The 20,976-nt window shown below is 51.8% G+C and overlaps 1 protein-coding gene across 1 annotated transcript; it reads right to left on the bottom strand.

Moving 5' to 3' along the window:
* Nucleotides 1-6,433: 6,433 nt before the first annotated feature.
* Nucleotides 6,434-20,039, bottom strand: LOC117875470 (zinc finger protein 271-like). Its single transcript, XM_034766852.1, has 4 exons — nt 19,468-20,039; nt 17,563-17,689; nt 12,811-12,930; nt 6,434-11,143 (listed from the first exon to the last, which is right to left on the bottom strand). The coding sequence occupies exons 1-4, from the start codon at nt 19,489-19,491 to the stop codon at nt 8,769-8,771; spliced, it is 2,646 nt and encodes an 881-aa protein (XP_034622743.1). The 5' UTR covers nt 19,492-20,039; the 3' UTR covers nt 6,434-8,768.
* Between the last annotated feature and the right edge of the window lie 937 nt (nt 20,040-20,976).

The raw sequence follows: 20,976 nt of genomic DNA on the forward strand, positions 1-20,976 counted from the left end.
CTAAATGGATTCTTTGCTTCAGTCTTCACGGCTGAGGATGTTAGGGAGATTCCCAAACCTGAGCCGGCTTTTGTAGGTGACAAATCTGAGGAACTGTCACGGATTGAAGTGTCACGAGAGGAGGTTTTGGAATTAATTGATCAACTTAACAGTAACAAGTCACCGGGACCAGATGGCATTCACCCAAGAGTTCTGAAAGAACTCAAATGTGAAGTTGCGGAACTATTAACTAGGGTTTGTAACCTGTCCTTTAAATCGGCTTCTGTACCCAATGACTGGAAGTTAGCTAATGTAACACCAATATTTAAAAAGGGCTCTAGAGGTGATCCCGGCAATTACAGACCGGTAAGTCTAACGTCGGTACTGGGCAAATTAGTCAAAACAATAGTTAAGAATAAAATTGTCCGACACATAGAAAAACATAAACTGTTGAGCAATAGTCAACATGGTTTCTGTAAAGGGAAATCGTGTCTTACTAATCTATTAGAGTTCTTTGAAGGGGTCAACAAACATGTGGACAAGGGGGATCCAGGGGACATAGTGTACTTAGATTTCCAGAAAGCCTTTGACAAGGTCCCTCACCAAAGGCTCTTACGTAAATTAAGTTGTCAAGGGATAAAAGGGAAGGTCCTTTCATGGATTGAGAACTGGTTAAAAGACCGGGAACAAAGGGTAGGAATTAATGGTAAATTCTCAGAATGGAGAGGGGTAACTAGTGGTGTTCCCCAAGGGTCAGTCTTCAGACCAATCCTATTCAACTTATTCATAAATGATCTGGAGAAAGGGGTAAACAGTGAGGTGGCAACATTTGCAGATGATACTAAACGGCTCAAGATAGTTAAGACCAAAGCAGACTGTGATGAACTTCAAAAAGATCTCACAAAACTAAGTGATTGGGCAACAAAATGGCAAATGAAATTTAATGTGGATAAATGTAAAGTAATGCACATTGGATAAAAATAACCCCAACTATACATACAATATGATGGGGGCTAATTTAGCTACAACAAATCAGGAAAAAGATCTTGGAGTCATTGTGGATAGTTCTCTGAAGATGTCCGCGCAGTGTGCAGAGGCAGACAAAAAAGCAAACAGGATGTTAGGGATCATTAAAAAGGGGATAGAGAATAAGATTGAGAATATCTTATTGCCCTTATATAAATCGATGGTACGCCCACATCTCGAATACTGCGTACAGATGTGGTCTCCTCATCTCAAAAAAGATATACTGGCACTAGAAAAGGTTCAGAAAAGGGCAACTAACATGATGAGGGATTTGGAACAGGTCCCATATGAGGAGAGATTAAAGAGGCTAGGACTCTTCAGCTTGGAAAAGAGGAGACTAAGGGGGGATGTGATAGAGGTCTATAAAATCATGAGTGATGTGAAGAAAGTAAATAAGGAAAAATTATTCACTTATTCCCATAATACAAGAACTAGGGGCCACCAAATGAAATTAATGGGCAGCAGGTTTAAAACAAATACAAGGAAGTTCTTCTTCACGCAGCGCACAGTCAACCTGTGGAACTCCTTACCTGAGGAGGTTGTGAAGGCTAGGACTATAACAGCGTTTAAAAGAGAACTGGATAAATTCATGGTGGTTAAGTCCATTAATGGCTATTAGCCAGGATGGGTAAGGAATGGTGTCCCTAGCCTCTGTTTGTCAGAGGGTGGAGATGGATGGCAGGAGAGAGATCACTTGATCATTGCCTGTTAGGTTCACTCCCTCTGGGGCACCTGGCATTGGCCACTGTCGGCAGACAGGATACTGGGCTAGATGGACCTTTGGTCTGACCCGGTATGGCCATTCTTATGTTCTTATGTACTAGGACAGGGGGTCTCAAACTGTGAGTCAGGACCCCATTTTAATGGTGTCACCAAGGCCGGTGTTGGCCCTGGGCCTCAACAAGTCTGAAGCCCAAGCCCCACTGCAGCTGCCCAGGGCTAAGGTTACACGCCCTTGGCCAGGGCAGAAGCCCTTGGGCTTCAGCTTTGCCCTCCCTGCCCCAGACACGGGCCTCGGGCAGTGGGTCTCGGGGGGGTGGGGGCGGGGGCTCAGTCTTTGGTCTCCTCCTGGGGCCGTGTAGTAATTGTTGTTGTCAGGGTGCACTGAAGTCTGAGAACCGCTGCACTAGGACGATAACATCCCTCTCATGCCCGGACTGGCGGAGCTCAGATGCACACTGCTCCCTAGCCTGTCTGGGGGTGGCGAAGCGACGCCTAGCGCGACGGCAGGCAGGCCTGTGGGTATGGCAGTGGGGGAGGGAGAAAGGTCTGACCATGGTTGGTGATCACGCCCTCACCCTGCTTAAAAGACCCTTATGAATTTTTTAAACAAATTTTAAAAGACAAATTCTGCATATGCCATTTAACGGGGGCTCTGTCGGAAACTCAGTGATGTTTTCCGAATTAGTGAACTTCAGAACAATTAAAACGGACGGAGTCCCTGTAATCTGGAGCTGCTCCACTGAAGTCCAGAGTGTAAGTTTGCCCAAACAGGAGCATGAACACAGGGCCTCCAAAGGGCCATTTCCTTTCCTGACTGTGTGTGGGGCTGGCGACAGGAGCTGCAGCCGGAGCCTTGCAGAGTACACAACACCACTGCAAGCTTCCCCTCGTCTGCCTGCACCCACTGGGTCTTGGGGGCATCAACCCTAGGAGGGAGATTGATGGGTCTTGATGGCCCAGCTGCTCCTTGGTCTCTGTGCTGAGACTGCCAACAAGGGCAGGTCATGGAGGCCGTGGGGGTGGTTTCTGTGATGTGGAGACCTGTCCACCCTCAGCTCCTTTCACACAGGCTGTCAAACAGCTTCCACATAACAGCTTGCACTACGACCTGCTTGGGCTGCAGAAAACCAGAGACCAAGAGCTAAAATGCTCCAGATTACCTTAAAAATCCCTCCCATCCGTCCAGAAAAGTGTCTGCATTCCCCTTACCCCAGGTGCCCTGCATTAGTAACGAGGCTGTGTGAATAAAAGAAGGAGATTTGTGACAGTTTGGGCCATTTCTCCGGCTCAGTAAATATTCAGAAGAGTAAGTGCTTCGAAGCCAGCTGATCTTGTATGATAACTCAGGGGTGTGTGAAGTATATTTTTGCTGCTGGAACAAGTTCTTCTGGTGACTTAGTTGTGAAGCGAATGTTTCTTAACAGTGGAGTTTTCCTTTGTTACCAGCATATGAAGTAATGTCTGGAGCTCGCTCTCACTTTCTTTAATATCGCAGAAGTTCTGCCTGTGAACAACATCAAGAAAGAGATGCAACATGAGGACCATGTGGAGAAGGCAGAAGCCCAGGAGATGCTCCCAGAAAAGGAGAATATTTTCCAGTGTCCTGCCAGAAGAAGGAATTGCGCACACCAGTGTAAAGTGACAGGGAATCAGAAGACGCCTGTGGGAGCCAGGCTGGTGGAGGAAGGCACTGGGGACCGAGGTGTCTGTAAGGTCACAGAGGGCACTGGGAAGGGGACAAGAGAATGGTCCCCCGCCGGGCCAGGGGAGAGCTGCCAGGATGAGGTCGCTCAGAGGTCCAACCGCAGGATGCACCCAGCCGAGGGACACTTCGTATGCATTGAGTGTGGCAAGCGGTTTAGCTGGTGGTTGTCCCTCAACATCCCCAGACGGACCCACAGCGGCGAGAAGCCGTACAAATGCAGCAGGTGCAGGAAGAGCTTCCGCCAGAAGCCCAACCTGACATGGCACCAGCAGAACCACAAGGGGAAGAGGCCCCACCGGTGCGGGGAGTGCGGGAAGGGCTTTGCCCAGAAGCAGCACCTCCTGAAACACCAGAGGATCCACGAAGGGGACAGAGGCCACCGGAGCACGCAGGCTGTGAAGACAAGAGCTCCTGTAGGCTGGGGGGAGCTGAGCAAGGGCGTAAGAGAGATTGCAATGGGAGCACGCTTGTCTAACACTAGTGAGCTGAACTCTGCCTCCTGCCACACCCGGGCACCCCCCATGAAATCAGTCTGTGACTCCTGAGACTTTGCACGTAGGACACCATAGACGGGGGGCCTGCATTTCTGGTGCACCCTGCGTGCCAATGGGAGTTTGGGCGTGCAAGGATTGCCAGGCTGGACATTCCACAGGTCGTACCACACGGGGAAGGAGGCACTGCTGTCACGCCTTCCCTTGTTCACTACTTGGAAGGGACACACGATATACGCTACACCGTATGGGACACATGGCGTACGAGACGCTCTGGAGCTGCAGGCCACAGTGGTTAGATCACCTCCCTCATCATCTGAACTGGGGTTGTCGCATACAGTTTGCACAAAAGGACCAGGCGGTGACCCGGCAGTCGTATTTCTAAGCTCAGTCACCTCGCCCTCACCTGCCCCTCCAAAACCATGTAATGCCGAAGGCTTGAAGATGTCCAGCAGACGGGATTGTGCCTTATCCACCATATCCCGAGCCTCTGCCTTTGGTTTCCAGGCTCGCCCCAGCCGAGTGACTCCCCCGGTAAATAAGTCTATGGTTGTTCTTTATACTCCTTAGTACAGACGCTGCCTCAAGACACTGCTGAGGGGGCCAAAGGCTTGAGAGTAACGGTAGCCAAACCCCATGAATAAAACCCTGTGGGACTGTAACGCTCCCGTTGGACTGTCTTCCCTCGCACCCGCTGGCTTTAGGACAGAACCATGCCTCCATTCAGAGCATTAAAGTGAAACTGAGCTAACGTTAGCAGCCCCACGCGCTAAGCCAGTGGTAAGGCCTGACATGGCTGCTTCTGGGGCTTGGTCTTGTGCTGTTAGACCATATCTGGGGGTCACTGACACCTCGTGTGCCTGTCTCACGCCTACTTCATTGTTCATCATTTGTACTGTGATAGTAACTAGAGACAGGGCCTCCTTGTGCTGGGCCCTGGCCAGACGTAGCAAACCGGTGGGTCCTGCCCTGAAGAGCTTACATCTAAGGCCTGGTCTGCACGAGGATATGAGGCCAGTGTAACTGCGTCGCTCAGGGGGGTGAAAATCCACCCCCTGTACAGTGCAGTTAAATGGAGCTCACCCCCAGTGCAGACAATGCGCGAGTTCTCCCATGGCCCGAGCTGCCGCCTGTCAGGCAGAGAACCCCGCCCGGCGGCAGAGCTGGCGTCTCTCCACGAGACGGGGCAGCTGGACCGCGGCAGTGTTGCGAGGGTGGCCCTGCCCCTAGGAAGTGCCGCATAGGGAGCGAGGCCGAGGGAATTAAGTCACTGGTGGCCAGAGGTTCAGAGCCAGACACAAAGGGGCGGCCGATCACCCAGGACTTGTAACGACGTGTGTTTGCTCGTAATGTTATTTTAACGGATTCTGGAGAGTTTAATTCAAGACTGGTGTACAACATACAGAATAAATCAGTTTCCCCCACCCCACCCCCTGAGCTGTCTGGGGACTTGGCTCATTTCACAATGTGTCTATTTGCCCCCGAGGCCGTGATGGCTCCTGTCACAGGCTGTCACCCCCCCAGACCGGTGTGCCATGGTGCGAGTGCATGCTCGGGGGTGGGGGGAGAGGGCACACTGACCTCAGTGGGGTCCAGATCAAATTCGCTCCAATTACAATGAGCAGCAAATTCCAGCCCCTGGTGCTGCAGGTTCAGTGTGGTACGTGAAGCTCGTCGCTGACTGTTACAACAGGTAGGAACAGAAGGGGATTTCCTGCCTTTTCACTGCTTTAGAAACCAAGGCAGGTATTTGCTGAGCTCACTGGTGCTCCACAGCAGTGGGTCTCAAACGTTTGTACTGGGTAACCCTATCACACAGCGAGTGTCTGAGTGCCACCCCCCCTTATCAATTCAAAACACTTTTAAATCTATTTAACACCATTATAAATGCTGGATCAAAGCGGGGTTTGGGTGGAGGCTGGCAGGTTAGTTTTACCCTACCGATGATGTGTTGTTGCAATAGTAATCCTGCTCAGTACGAGAGGAACCGCAGGTTCAGACATTTGGTGTATGTGCTTGGCTGAGGAGCCAATGGGGCGAAGCTACCATCTGTGGGATTATGACTGAACGCCTCTAAGTCAGAATCCCCCCTAAACGTAACGATACGGCAGCGCCGTGGAGCCTCGGTTGGCCCCGGATAGCCGGCCCCCCCCTCCGGGGGGTAGGCCGTGGTGAGGAGAGCCATTCGTGTCGGGACCGGAGTGCGGACAGAAGGGAGCCGCCTCTCACCCGTTGCGCACCGTATGTTCGTGGGGAACCTGGTGCTAAATCATTCGTAGACGACCTGATTCTGGGTCAGGGTTTCGTGCGTAGCAGAGCAGCTACCTCGCTGCGATCTATTGAAAGTCAGCCTTTGACACAAGACGGGGGAGGAATAGCTCAGGGGTTGGAGCCTTGGCCTCCTAAACCCAGGGTTATGAGTTCAACCCTTGAGGGGGCCATTTAGGGATCTGGGATTTAAAAAAAAAAAAAAAGAAGTTGGGGATTCATCCTGCTTTGAGCAGGGGGTTGGACTAGATGACCCCCTGAGGTCCCTTCCAACCCTGATATTTTATGACCCCTCCACATAATAACCTCATGACCCCAAGGGGTCCCAAACCCCAGTTTGAGCACCCCTGCTCTACAGTCACTTTTCCCCATGTATATTACCTTTGCACAAAATTAAACCCATGTTCTTTATTTACTCCACGGTGTGTGTGTGTGTGTGTGTGTATGTGTGTGTCCACCGAACCTGCTTCTTGCCAGCAGGGACGGAAGAAAGAAATAGAATCCCAGGACTGGGAGGGACCTCGAGAGGTCACCTAGTCCAGTCCCCGGCACTCACAGCAGGACTAAGTATTATCTAGACCATCCCTGACAGGTGTTTGTCCAACCTGCTCTTAAACCCCTCCAATGGCGGCAAAAGGGGGGTTGGTTTTACTTGGAGGGATTCAAATACTACAGCGATGGGGGGAGAAGAGACAAGCCCCTAGACGCTGGACAGCTCAGACTCTGGCCCCTAGACCGCCCAGGAGAGGTAAGTGCAGTAACATCAGTCGTACCATCACTGTCACGCCAATGCACCTGTACTTTATGCAGGACACTGAATGCGACTTTAGATCATTCTCTGCTTCTGTGGATGAACAAGTCGTCGTGCTGTAGGTTAGGCACCAAAGTCTCTGCTATCCCCTGTTGCAGAGGCTGTAGTATTAGTGGGCAGAACTTAACTTCTCATAGATTATTTCCCGGAGCCCCCCACGCCCTCCCCCACCATGCTACAAAAACTCCAGGGCCCAGTGGGCTGGAGGGGAGGCTCAGGGCTCCAGCCGCTGGGCTGGCAGGGTGAGCTCGGGGCTTCTGCCCTGTGGCGGGGTGATGGGCTCTGGGATTCGGCTGCACCAGGGGTGTGGGAAAGGGGCGCGCTGGGGCTCAGGGCTTCAGTCCCATATGGTGGGCGGGGGCTCCACGCCGCAGGGTGGCGCTGGGGCTCGGAAATATTTCCCGGAGCTCAGCTCTGGCCAGATTTAAGCCCTGTTAGTGTGTCCTGGCTAGACTGGGGGAGCGTGTCTGATACTCAGCACGCTCGGTTTGGCAGCTAGAGCTGACACCTGCAGTAACAGCCCTGGGTCCCTGTGGGGAAGCAGACGGTGCAGATTCTCCTGGTGCACCCAGTTCTGAATCCCCTCGAGCGGCTCTCCCCTGCGGATGTGCGAGCCGAACGAGAGAAGAGCTGGGTAGACATTCCCCCCGGCTGAACGGAAAGCCCCTGGTTTGGTCACTGCAGCACGTGCTGATGCTCCACTGAAATACACGCCAGTGTTTCCAGGAGCAGTTCAAGAAGGAGAAATGATGGTTCTGTTAAAACTCTTTCCCACTACGGCTTCCTGCCAATGTACGTTCAGTGTCCTCTGCCACCCTGCGGAGACGGGGTGCAGGGGGAGTGGCTGACAGAGGAGATAACAGGGTATCTTGGTTATTCCTTTACTCCTCTTCTTTTGAAACCGTTCTACACGCCGGACACTGTCCCCCCGCATTTCTCACGTGTTTAGGGGTTACTGTACAATTGCGTGCAGTCTTTGTGGTTTGTTGCTTCCTGCGATGATCCCATTGGAGATTTACATATAAACATCGATAGCAGCTTTTCACACATTCATTGCAAGCCTGTCTTTGCTCTCCTGGTTCAGATCTGCAGAGCAGACTGAAGCATTACCTAGTAGTGAAGCTTCTATTCCTCCCCGTAGATTCCCGTGAATGGCTATGTGGACTGTCTTGTGACCGTTAAAATGTCCAGTTGTGATGGACGTTCTTACACCCAGGACACAAAGGGGCGTGTTTCCCGGGGGACTCTGTAACTGTGCTGGCAAATATTGGGAGCACATAGTGTTTGTGTGCACCCCAAACATGCTTTGTGCATGCGGTGGCTCATCTTGCATAGGCTGATGCACTTTTCGGGGCACAGACAGATGCATTCAACTTCTGCAGGTGCAACTAAGGCAACTGGCTGCAAATTTGGGCCAAAGCATGTTCTTTGTGAGAGGCCACTAATGAACCTTCGAGAGGAGACGAACCTTTCCTCTAGGGTCCCAGCGCTAGGCTGGTCCCTGGGTGCGCTAACGTTTCTCTGCAGACCTCAGCCTGATAAATAGACGTGGATTCTGCTCCGTGCGTATTTGCTGGTGGGAACGGGAGCTGGATGGTTAGACTGGACCTGCTGCTACGTACTGGGTCCGGGCACGTGGCCCCGCTGTGAAGCTTTTCTCACGTTCAGTCCCGTCTGGATTCTGAGTGGTTATTTTACAAGAAGCTGCTTCTTTGCACCTTCCTTGCTCAGCTCCGCTGGGCAGGCGTCTAGCGTTGCTCGTCTTTCACAGCTGGTAAACGTATATGGTCTCCTCCTTCAGCGCATCCCCAAGCGAGATAGGACTTCCAACCGAGACCGAAATCTGGCTCCCCATGGAGATGGCCCCCACGTTGAGTCTGCGCATGTGCGGCTTTACCGCGGCGTGCACTCTCTGGTGCCTCATGAGGTGTGTTTTCTTGCTGAAGCGCTTCCCACAGAGGTCGCAGGGGAAGGGCCTCTCCCCGGTGTGGATCCTGTAGTGCGTGATGAGGTGCGTCCTCTGGTTGAAGCTCTTGCCGCACGTGGTGCACGGGTAGGGCCTCTCCCCTGTGTGGATCCTCAGGTGTCGCTTCAGGTCCTGCTTGTGGCTGAATCTCTTCTCGCACTCCGTGCAGGCGTAGGGCCGGCTGCCCAGGTGGGTCTTCTGGTGGGTGATGAGGATGGACTTCTGGCTGAAGGCCTTGCCGCACTGGGCGCAGGGGAAGGGCCGCTCTCCGGTGTGGATGCGCTGGTGGGTGTTCAGGTGGGTTTTCTGGCTGAAGCTCTTCCCGCACTCGGTGCAGACGAACGGCTTCTTCCCCGCGTGGATCTTCTGGTGGGTGATGAGGTTCTTCTTCCAGGTGAAGCTCTTCTCGCACTCGGCGCAGGCGTAGAGGATCACGTCCCCGGAGTGGATCAGCTGGTGGGTGAGGAGGTTCTTCTTGCAGCTGAAGCCTTTGTCGCACTGGGTGCAGCTGAAGGGCCGCTCCCCTGTGTGGATTTGCTGGTGCCTCATCAGGTGGGTTTTCTTGCTGAACCCTTTCCCGCATTCGCTGCACAGGAACGGCCTCTCGCCCGTGTGGATCCGGAAGTGGGTCACCAGGTGAGTCTTCTGGCTGAAGCTCTTCCCACATTCGCTGCAGGCGAAGGGTCTCTCTCCGGTGTGGATCCGGTGGTGCCTTATGAGGTCCTGCTTGTGGCCGAAGCTCCTCTGGCAAACGGCGCAGGTGTAGGATCGCCTTTCGAGGTGCGTCTTCTGGTGTATGCTGAGCACGGATTTCTGGCAGAAGCTCCTGTCGCAGTGAGGGCAGTTGTACAGTCTCTTCTCCTCATGGGTCTTCTGGTGCGTGATGAGGTATTTCTTCCAGCTGAAGCTCTTCCCACACTTGGCGCAGCTGAAGGGCCGCTCCCCCGTGTGGATACGCTGGTGGGTGATGAGATTCTTCTTCCAGCCGAAGTTCTTCCCACACTCGGTGCACGTGAACGGCCGGTCCCCTGTGTGGATCTGCTGGTGCCTGGCGAGATCTTGCTTGTGGCTGAAGTTCCTCTGGCAGACAGAGCAGGGAAACGGCCGGGTTCCCGAGTGAGTCCTCTGGTGCCGCATCAGGTGGGTTTTCTTCCTGAAGTTTTTCCCGCACTCGGTACATGGAAACGGCCTCTCGCCCGTGTGGATTCGGAAGTGCGTTATGAGGTGCGTTTTCTGGACGAAGCTTCTCCCGCATTCAGTGCACTGATAGGGTCTCTCTCCCGTGTGGATACGGTAATGCCGTATCAGGTCTTGTTTGTGATTGAAGCCCTTCTTGCATTCCGTGCAGATGTACGGCCTCACTCCCATGTGGGTTTTCTCATGAGTCATGAGAAGGGACATCGGCCCAAAGCCGCTGCCACAACCATTCCAGTTAAATGGAGCCTCCCGTGGGAGCTTTCCCTGGTGTGGTTCCAGGCCAACCTGATCCGCAAAGTTGTCTTCGTATTCCATGCACACGTATGGCATTTCTCTCTTCAGGTGTTCTTGGAAAAGTGCAAAATTCTCTATGTTGCCAAAGCCGGATTGTTCAGCCTCAGCCTCTAGAGTGCTCCTCGGCTGCCTTGGTGATGTGCACGGGATCCTGCAGACATCCCCCCAGTCTGAATTCACGGTCACATTCTCTGGGCTTGTTTCTGATGATCGGTCCGGTGCCTCCCGTTTTATAGCGGAGGTCTCATGGGTCGCTTCAATGGGGCTCACCGGCTGCCTTCCTGATTTGCAAGGGATCCCGAAGACGCTGTCCCAAGCTGAAGACTCAAGAACAGTGTCTTTGGACTGTTCAGGTGATAGTTCAGGTGAGTCTAGTTTCACAGTAAGTTTCTCATTCTCTGCTCTGGTGGGGTTCATCTGCTGCCTTTCTGGTTTGCACTGGATCCTGTAGATGTCTGAAGACGTGGAAAGATCTTCTTCAGACTTTTCTGATGGGGACTCACTTGGCTCTAATTTTATAGTTACCTTCTCATGCTTGGCTCCTGCATGGTACATCTGTTGCCTTTGTGGTTTGCGCTGGATCTTGTAGGTGTTTCTCCAGTCTGGAGACATGGAGAGATTCTCTTCTGATCTCTCTGGTAAGGGGTCAGGTGGTTCTGATTTTATAGTAAAGTTCTCATCATCTACAACACAGAGACGAGAGTTCAGAATATTATTGCAAGGGAAGGTAAAAATTCTAATATCAACTCTTTCTGATTTCCAGTGTAACCCCATGAAGGTGTGTCTCACAGCAGCACTGGTCATAGGCCCCTTGTACCACCTCCATGTCTACAGTTACAAGGTTTAAAAGATTTGGAACTTTTGTAGGAAGTCATCATGCCAACAGGATGTTGCCTCTATGTTAGGATCTCAAAGCATTTTACAGGCATTATCTAGTCCCCCAAACCCATGCTGTGAGATAGGTAGGTAAGCAGTACTGGTATCATACCCGTTTTACAGAGTGGCTCACTGAGGCAGAGTGAGATCAAGAGGTCACACAATAGGTTAGTGACAGAAAGCTGGGAACACAACTCAGGAGACCTTTCTCCCACTATACATGCTGCTTCCATTCTTTCCATGATTGATTAGAATTTGCTGGTTACAGATCACATGATCGTCTTTACTATTTTAATACTAGGTGGCATGTATGAAATATAGATTTAAAAAAAATGCTGTCAGGTCACATCAGTTTGCAATGAGCCGTAGGGTCATACCACTGTTTTCTTATGAAGATTAAGATGACGGTCACATACAGCAGAACCTCGGCGTTACGCACCCCTCGGGAATGCAGGCTGTTCGTAACTGAAATGTTCGTGACTCTGAACAGAACACTAGGGTGGTTCTTTCAAAAGTTTATAACTGAACATTGACTGAATGCAGCTTTGAAACTTTACTGTGCAGAAGAAAAATGCTGCTTTTAACCATCTTAATTTAAACAAAACAAGCACAGAAACAGTTTCCTTGCATTGTCAAATCTTTTCTTTTAAACGTTCCCTTTATTTTTTTAGTAGTTTACGTTTAACACAGGACTGTACTATCTTTGGTGGGGGGTTTTTTATATCTCTGCTGCTGCCTGATTGTGTACTTCTGGTTCCAAATGCGGGGTGGGGTTGACTGGTCAGTTCGTAACTCTGGTCTTCGTAATTCTGAGATTCTGCTGTATTGGAAAAATTATCCTAAATTCCAAAAATTTTCACAGAAAAGATTGAGTAGGAAAATCCGTATCAGAACGTGTGATCTTAATCATATGCTGTTCTTGATTTCTTATTTGCAATTCTCCCAGTCAGGAAGCACACACAATATCATGTGTCTTAATTTGCCCAACCACACAGCACTAGAAGCACTAATAATGAATAGAAATCATCAAAACAGACAGTTGGCAAACAGCCAACAGCCTGAAAATGACAGGCCCCCACTGCCCAGAGAATAACGAACCATTTGAAGAAACGGAGGATGGATTTGAGAGCGAGATTAACCAACGAGGTGCTAATTTTGTAGCAAAAAATTCAACAAGCTCTAGGTGAACAAAATCTTTGAATGGCATTTGAGAGCTCAGCCCACCAAGATGTGACGACTAAGAGGTAAAAACCTGACGCTCGGAAGAGACACCCTGTAACCTGAAGCGCTTGTGGAATGTTGGCTTCATTCCTTCTCTGCCTGTCTCCATCCGCCAAGAAAGAACCGGTGGAGCAGTCCTCAAAGCTTCGTGTTTAAATGCAACTCCACCCTAGCAAGCTGTGAGCCTATTTCCGCTGGCTAGGGCCGGCTGGGCCTACACCTGAGCGTTTCTGGAGCAGGTCTGATCCCTCACCTGTGAAGCAGCTTTGCGGAGTCCCCTTTTCCTCTGCGTCGCTCCATTCCCTGGGACGTGGCGGCTCCTCCCCTCGCTCGGTCCGTGGCGGGAGGTCACGTTTCATAACAGAATGACCTGCTGAGAACGCAAGGCAGACCCAGTTAGTTTCCTTTTGCATCTCCCAGGCTTCAGAGTCTTCTGTGGCCCCTTGACAAGGTCCCCTCCTCCTAGTGAATGTGCCCCCTGGAAAGGTGAAAACTCCCCTCCCAGGGAGGGTCTTGCTTCTGCAAGCCCCACTCTTCCTACTCCCTCCCAAGGGTGGATTTCCCTGCCCCTCTGCCCCTCAGGAGGGTTGCCCGCTTTGGGTGTGTCCCCCCCCATCCCACTGAGGGAGCATCTCTCCACTCGTCCCAGTCCTTCTCATCCCCCAGGGACGTCCCTCCAGTTGAGGCTGCCCTCCTGGGACACAGAGACCGGGCCTAACGTGCCTCTCCACCCCGGCCAGCTCTCCCACCACAGAGAGCCGGCTTAGCGGGCTGCCCCCTCCTGCCCCCCCCCCCCCCCGGATTGGACACAGAGATACAGCCCTCTACGTAGCATAGGGGTATCCATCGCGCTGCCCTGCATCCTTCAGGACCGATACCCTAGACAGCCAGTGCCATGGCAACCACTTGGGAGACAGTGCCCTAAATCGGAGGGAAACCAGGAGTCTGGGTGGGTGCCGTCTGCAGTTCCTGGGCTTCCCCACCCCTCTCACCAGGAAGAGAAGCGGGTGAGATGGCGCCATCCCCTTCCAGGCCTCACATGGCAATGGGACTCAACGGGGAGGGGGTTCTCACCTGGACTGCCGCAGACTGGGACCTACTCGCCATCAGCCAAGCCTGGCTGGCAACGTGATCCATGGCGTGGGAATACAGTGGCCCCACATCGGGGGACTGGCCAGCGCTGGGCAACATGCCTGCCAGGTCACTGGTGTGGACGTGGCCTGGGACAGTGGTGCACAGACGCCGCTGTGTGGGTGGGCTGGAGCGTCCCTTTCTGGTACCTAGTGGTGCCCCTATTACAAAACCCACCATCACAGCGAATGCTCGTCAGCAACCCCTACCCATCTCATGAGAGAGGCCAAGGAATGAGTGGGCGCTGGAGACGTGACTCCCCTCTCCCCCTTAGGGCCTAGACTGAGAAAAAAGGGGGTGTATTTAAATTGTGCTAGTCCCTCTAGGGCTAGCCGCAGCCAGGTGACCTGGCTTTTACAGTGAGAACCTGAGTCTTTGCTAGGTCCTAAGTGGGGTGTCTAAGGGGCTCACCTAACAATGACCCGCTCTAAACTGGTGCAGACGGGTAGGGGTGGTGGTGGGGATCTGGCCATGCTGCAGTCCAGGCTGTACCTGCTCTGAGAATAAACAGGGGCTTTTAATCCCTCATATTGTCTCCCTCACGGTACATTGCCCTGTAGGACCCCACATCACCACCCAGCCCTCTGCCCCTCTGTTACTTTGAATGTTCTACTTCTGGGTTCCACTGAGAATTGTCCCAGTCGCAGTGTGTGTGGAATAAGGGACAGTTACCCCTGATGCCAGTGATTATAACACCCCTGGTGTGACAGGGCGCTGGGCAAAGGGCCGGCTGGGCCTACACCCTCTGTCACGCCAGCTCCCGTTTAGGGGAATACATGAGAGCTGGCTGGAGATAACCTGGCCCTATCTGGGGAAGCAGAGACAGCTGCCGCCCAATTACCCTGGGGCTGTATAAAAGCCTCAGGGAAAGGAAGAGAAAAGACAGGGAACGGAAGCAGTGAGGTGGCGATTCCCTCCTGCCCGCAGATGGTGACGGGCCAACTGTACATGGTGAAATGGTGGTGGGAACAAGCCTGCAAATAAACGGCACCAGCGGTTACTAACCCCAGGGTCGCCGAGTGACTTTGTGGACCCAGCAGAGGCAGGAGCCAAGGGGCCCAGCCGCACTCTGCTACACCTGGCGCCAGTGGAGCTGTGGCTGCTACGCTAGCTCCGAACGTAAGCACTCTGTGTGTGTAAGGGTTTTCTCTTGCAAACAACTTACTCCAGGGAGTAGCGCTTACTGCCATGAGTCATTCCACTGCTTTCCAGGGAGTACGCACCACGCCTGGTCCGAAATGTCTGACAGCTCAGGACCCTGGATTTTAAATGTGGAAAAATAACACGCAGGAAGCCCCCAGCACTTGGGCTGGGAGGGGGAGTGCAGCCTACTGCTCTCCTCTTCCTCCCTTTCCCGGACTGCTGGGGAATCCTTGCGCACTGTCCCCGCGGCTGTCCTGCCCTGGCCCACACGCCTGATCGGCCCCAGCACCATGTATTTGAAACCCTCCGGAGGCTGCAGGAGCTAGAGGCTCTGGGCAGGGGGGCGGAAGCACACGGTGCCCTGGTCTACTCCTGCACTGCGCTGCCGTGGGCTTCTCTGGAGACGTAGCCAGCCAGGTCCTGCCTCGACCTCAGGTGAGCCCCCTGCTCCGCTCGGTGAGTTACTTTTGCCCCAGTTGGGTGGGAGTTTTGGGGCGGGCTGTTATGTGAGTCCTGTGGAGAAGGGGTGCAGCAACAAAGCGAGAGTACCTCCGCTCTACAGCAATGCAGAGGAATATTTAAGAGAATATTTGTTCAGGTGGACGGTGGTGAGTTTGTTGGCTGCCCCAGGAGAGCGAGCACTGGAATAAATGCATGAATGAATGACTAGGCATTTCTACTGCACGCATCACCTAGCGCGATGATGATTTGCAGAAAAAAAGTTGCAAAACAAACCAACTAGGAGGGCATTTTTCATAAAAATGTATTGAGGAGGGATAAGCCACAAGTCAGCAGTTAAGAACATAAGAGCGGCCACACTGGGTCAGACCAACGGTCCCTCTAGTCCAGTATCCTGTCTTCTGACAATGGCTCCCCAGAACTTCAGGGAACTGTAAAGAAGAGGGCAGCTGGAGTAATCCACCCATCTTCTGGCAAACAGAGGCTAGGGACATTTCAGAGCATGGTTTGGCATCCATGCCCATCCTGGCTAACAGCCATTGATGGACCTTGACAAAGCCCTGGCTGGGATGATTTAGTTGGGGATTAGTCCTGCTTTGAGCAGGGGGTTGGACTAGATGACCTCCTGAGGTCCCTTCCAACTCTGATATTCTATGATTCTATGACCTGTCCTCCATGAACTTATCTAGTTCTTTTTTTAACCCAGTTATACTTTTGGCCTTCACAACATCCCCTGGCAATGAGTTCCACAGGTTAATTGTGCATTATGTGAAAAAGTACTTCTTGGTTGTATTAAACCTGCTGCCTATTAATTTTATTGGGTGATCCCTGGTTTTTGTAGTGTGGGAAAGGGCAAAAAGCACTTTTTTCCACACCAGTCATGATTTTATAGACCTCTATCATATCTCCATGAGTCGTCTCTTTTCTAAGATGACAGCCCTAATCTTTTTAGTCTCTTCTCATATGGAAGCTGTTCCATACTCTTGATCATCTTTGGTGCCCTTCTCTGAACCTTTTCCAGTTCCCCTGTATCCTTTCTGAGATGGGGCGACCAGAATTGGTCACAGTATAGCAGGTGTGGGCGCACCAGGGACTTACATAATGGTATGTGAAATGTTCTGCCTTATTTTCTATTCCTTTCCGAATAGTCCCTAACAATTCATAGATTCATAGATTCTAGGACTGGAAGGGACCTCGAGAGATCATCGAGTCCAGTCCCCTGCCCGCATGGCAGGACCAAATACTGTCTAGACCAGCCCTGATAGACATTTATCTAACCTACTCTTAAATATCTCCAGAGATGGAGATTCCACAACCTCCCTAGGCAATTTATTCCAGTGTTTAACCACCCTGACAGTTAGGAACTTTTTCCTAATGTCCAACCTAGACCTCCCTTGCTGCAGTTTAAACCCATTGCTTCTTGTTCTATCCTTAGAGGCTAAGGTGAACAAGTTTTCTCCCTCCTCCTTATGACACCCTTTTAGATACCTGAAAACTGCTATCATGTCCCCTCTCAGTCTTCTCTTTTCCAAACTAAACAAACCCAATTCTTTCAGCCTTCCTTCATAGGTCATGAATCTGTTAGCCTTTTAGACCATTGCTGCACATTGAGCTGAACTATCCATGGAGACTCCAAAATCTCTCTAAGTGGTGACAGCTAATTGAGAACCCATCATTATAAATGTGTAGTCGGGATTATTTTTTCCCAGTGTGCGTTACTTTGCACCTGTCAAGGTTGAATTTCATCTGCCATGTTGTTGCCCTGTTGTCACCCAGGTTTGTGAGGTCCCTTTGTAGCGCTTCGCAGTCTGCTTTGAACTTCACTGTCTTGAATCATTTTGTATCATCTGCAAACTTTGCCATTTCACTGTTCACCCCCATTTCCAGATGAGTGGGTCAGAGCAGGGGCATGGTACTGCCTTGTTTCCATTCACGGAGCACGATTCTGCTCTCACTTAACCCACGTTTACAGTGGTGAGTCTCCATGGACCTCACTGGAGTTACTCCAAATTTACATTAGCGTAACTGAGCTCAGAATCAGGCCCACAGCGTCACCATGGTGGAGAAAGAGAAAGGGCCAGACGTTTAAAGATATCCAGATGCTTAAAGATGCAGATCGGCACCTAGTGGGATTTCAAAAGCACCTACGGGCCTAACCCATTGAAATCAAACCCTTAAAAATGTGGTCCAAACTGATAAACTGAAGTCACCCCAGACATGCCCAGAATCAGGCTATCCGAAAAGCAAAGGCAAAACGATTGTTGATTTTTACCCATTGAGATCAGAAGCTCATAGTTGTCCCTCATGACGTCCCGGTAAAGCTCCCGCTGCCACTCTTCCAAAATCTCCCACTCCTCCGGGGAGAAATAGACACTGACATCCTCAAACGTTACCAGGCTCTGAAACACAAACAGCGACCCGCTCAGTGCCCTCCTGGAACGGGAAGGGCTATGGTATCGGTGTGAGGTTAAAAGCTGCTCTGTGTGTGTGTGCGCGCGCGGGGGTTAACAGCGTGTTAAGTGGGAAGCAGGGGAACAAATTCCGGGAACCGGAGGGTTTATAACGGGATTGTGAGACTGCTCGGTTCTGGAACCCTTGTGCGGCACGTACCTTCCTGAAAACTGCCATTTGCCCTTCAACTAGCTACAGGCATATGGCGTGTCCTGTGGGTGCAAATACAGCGCTGGTTATCTCCAATACATGGTGCTGCCTTGCCGAGGAATGGTTTGTCTGCACGGATCATTACTTTCAGCTCCTCCACAGAACATGCCCAGCCTGTGCAGAGCAGTTACACATTTAGGTGACCATAACCCTGGGTTATTTTTCTAATTCTCTTCCCCAGCACAACAGCTATTAACACTGCAGAGCCTACGATCCAAACCCCTTCCAAAGCGGAGGGGCTGATACGGACTCTAGTTGGATTCTAAACCTGGCAGGGTCTTATTTTCCTGTCCTGGCTAAAGCGGAAACCTGTTCTCACGTGATTTTGGCCTCATGTGGCACAAGCCTTGAGAGCAGCTGCTCTCGTGAGGTCTCTGCCGTTTGGGGATGAAATCCCACAAGAACGGCCGGGCTCCGTGCTGCTGAACATAACCCACTAGTCCTGGTTCAGCCTCTAACCTGCGCTCCAGTCTAAGGGCAGGTCTTCACTACCCGCTGGATCGTCGGTGATCGATCTATTGGGGGTCGATTTATCGCGTCTAGTGTAGATGCGATAAAATCGATCCCCGATCGCGCTCCCTGTGGACTCTGGAACTCCAGCTCACGAGAGGCAGAAGCGGAGTCGACGGGGGAGCAGCAGCGGTTGACTTGCTGCTGTCCTCACGGCCAGGTAAGTCGACCTAAGATACGCCAACTTCAGCTACGCGTATCTTAGGTCGACCCCCGCACTGGTGTAGACCTGGGCTAAGACTCTAGATAATCCCCTTCCATGAGCCATCTCTAAAATGAGGTTCTTCAGCCCGCGTGCATGTCTCAACCATCTCAGGCCACGTTTTCAAATGGAACATGCACCTGCTGACAGCTACAACACCTCCCTGGCTCTGTAGAGAGATGCGGTGCTGCAGGACAGACCCCTCAGATATGACAGCCCGGCACCGCTTTGCTGTGTAGGGCAGATGGGGGAGTGCGAATGTGTCTATTCCCTGCTCCTAGGCAGCGCTGGTCTAAGAGCTCTGCTCCAGGAATTATTTGGGGTCCGTTCTCTGGCCTGTATTACACAGGAGGTCAGAGGAATTGATTACAATGAACGGTCCCACCTGGCCTGGGAATCTATGACTTGATAATGGAGCCCCAGCAGAGAGAGGCATTTTACCCTTTCATTAGACACTGCTCCAGTAGAACCAAATCCAAGTCTCCACCTGTGGACTTAGAAACCTGCAGGCTGCAGCTAGGGCGACCAGATGTCCCGATTTTATAGGGACAGTCCCTATATTCAGGGCTTTGTCTTATACAGGCGCCTATCACCCCTCATCCCTGTCCTGATTTTTCCGCTTGCTGTCTGGTCACCCTAGCTGCAGCCAGGCTGAGTATCAGGACACAGCGCCACATTCTGCTCTCCATGTAAATCTGGAGCCACTCCACTTAATTCAACTGAGATCACAGTCTGCTTCCTGACAGGTTCTTCGGGGTGTTTATAATTGATCTGCAAACACGATGTCCAGGGTAAATGTCCTACCTGAGCGGAGATCTCCTCAGCCATTCCCCTCTGGGGCTGGGATGCACCGGGTGTAGATGGGCTGTCTGGGCTGGAACTCAGCAGATAAGGAGGACTCCAGATCTGGTCTTTTTTATCAATCAGTATTTAGAGATCCTGGTTTTTCTCTCTTAATGGCTGCCAGCGCAGAGGGGCTCTGGTCTGATTTCAGCAGTTACCAGGAAAGGCACTGAGAGATTAGAGAAAAGAGAAAGGGGGGAGATCTGCAGGCAGGACTCTAAGGTTGTTTTTTTAAAGCAAACGCTGACAAACTGAGGATGCTGAGGAATAAGGCAGTTACCCACAGAGGTCACATGTGCTGTGTTAGACCCACAGAGCCCCTTCTATTGTAAGGCTTTTACTCCTGCCGAGCTGCAAGGCATCCCTGGGAGCTGTAGTCCTTCCCCGAAGGTACTGGAGCTGCCTGGGATCACAGCACAGATTGTTTTTAACCTTGTCAGAGAGGGAGAACTACACTTCCCATCAGCCCACGGAGCGGTCATGCAAACCCTTTGTTTTCTGCAGGGCTGCTGTGGCAAACCTTCCCACACTTGACTGCCAGCAAAGCCCTTCCCCTCTGCATTACAAACCAGAATCTTTACATTTGGGAATAAGTAACCAGAGACTAGGGGTCTGATCTAGGGTGACCAGACAGCAAGTGTGAAAAATCGAGACAGAGGGTGGGGGGTAATAGGCGCCTATATAAGAAAAAGCCCCAAAGATCAGGACGGTCCCTATAAAATCGGGACATCTGGTCACCCTCGTCTGATCCTCCAGCCCTCAATGGAGCCACTTGCATGAGTAGAGTCCTCTGATGTGGGCACAGCTTTTCAGGGCCACCCGCCGATGTTGGTGGGCACCTTTTAACTGGGGGCAGGTACTGTAGCATTTAGAGAGTGAAGTACGTGCACCCAGACTGGCGTGTGGTGCAAACATCCTGGCACTATTTACTGCAGGTGCAAACATACTTGCGGGAAAAGGGCTTGGTACAGGTTTCTTTACATATCATGTGCATTGGTTTTGCTTAGATACTACGGCGATGGGCATGTTATAAACCCGTGGATACGATTAGATCATGGATGATTCACCACCATTTAGTCCTGTGGATTATCTTATTACTGGTCATTTTAAAACCAAGGCAGGCTGTTTGTCTAAAGAGCTCTGCTCTAGGAATTATTTTGGGGGTAGTTCCCTGGCCTGTGTTATACAGGGGGTCGGACCAAATGATCCCAAAGGTCCCTTCTGGCCTTGGAAGCTACAAATACAACATCCAAGCTGCCCTCTAACCTTGTCTGTACATTTCATCCTCTCTCCCCGCCCTGTGTCAGCCAGCAGAGCGCTGCAGCACCGCAGCCGAGGGGAGTTTTCGGAAGGGATTTACAGGCAGAGGCTGGTAGCTGGGCAGATCTTGCTGGGGAACTTCTACTGAAGAAAGCACAGGCAAGTCTGAGGCTCGAAGCGGAGTGGTGGACGGCGAAGGCTGGGTTATTT

This window comes from Trachemys scripta, chromosome 3 (genome assembly GCF_013100865.1).
Source record: "Trachemys scripta elegans isolate TJP31775 chromosome 3, CAS_Tse_1.0, whole genome shotgun sequence".
Classification (NCBI taxonomy): domain Eukaryota; kingdom Metazoa; phylum Chordata; order Testudines; family Emydidae; genus Trachemys; species Trachemys scripta.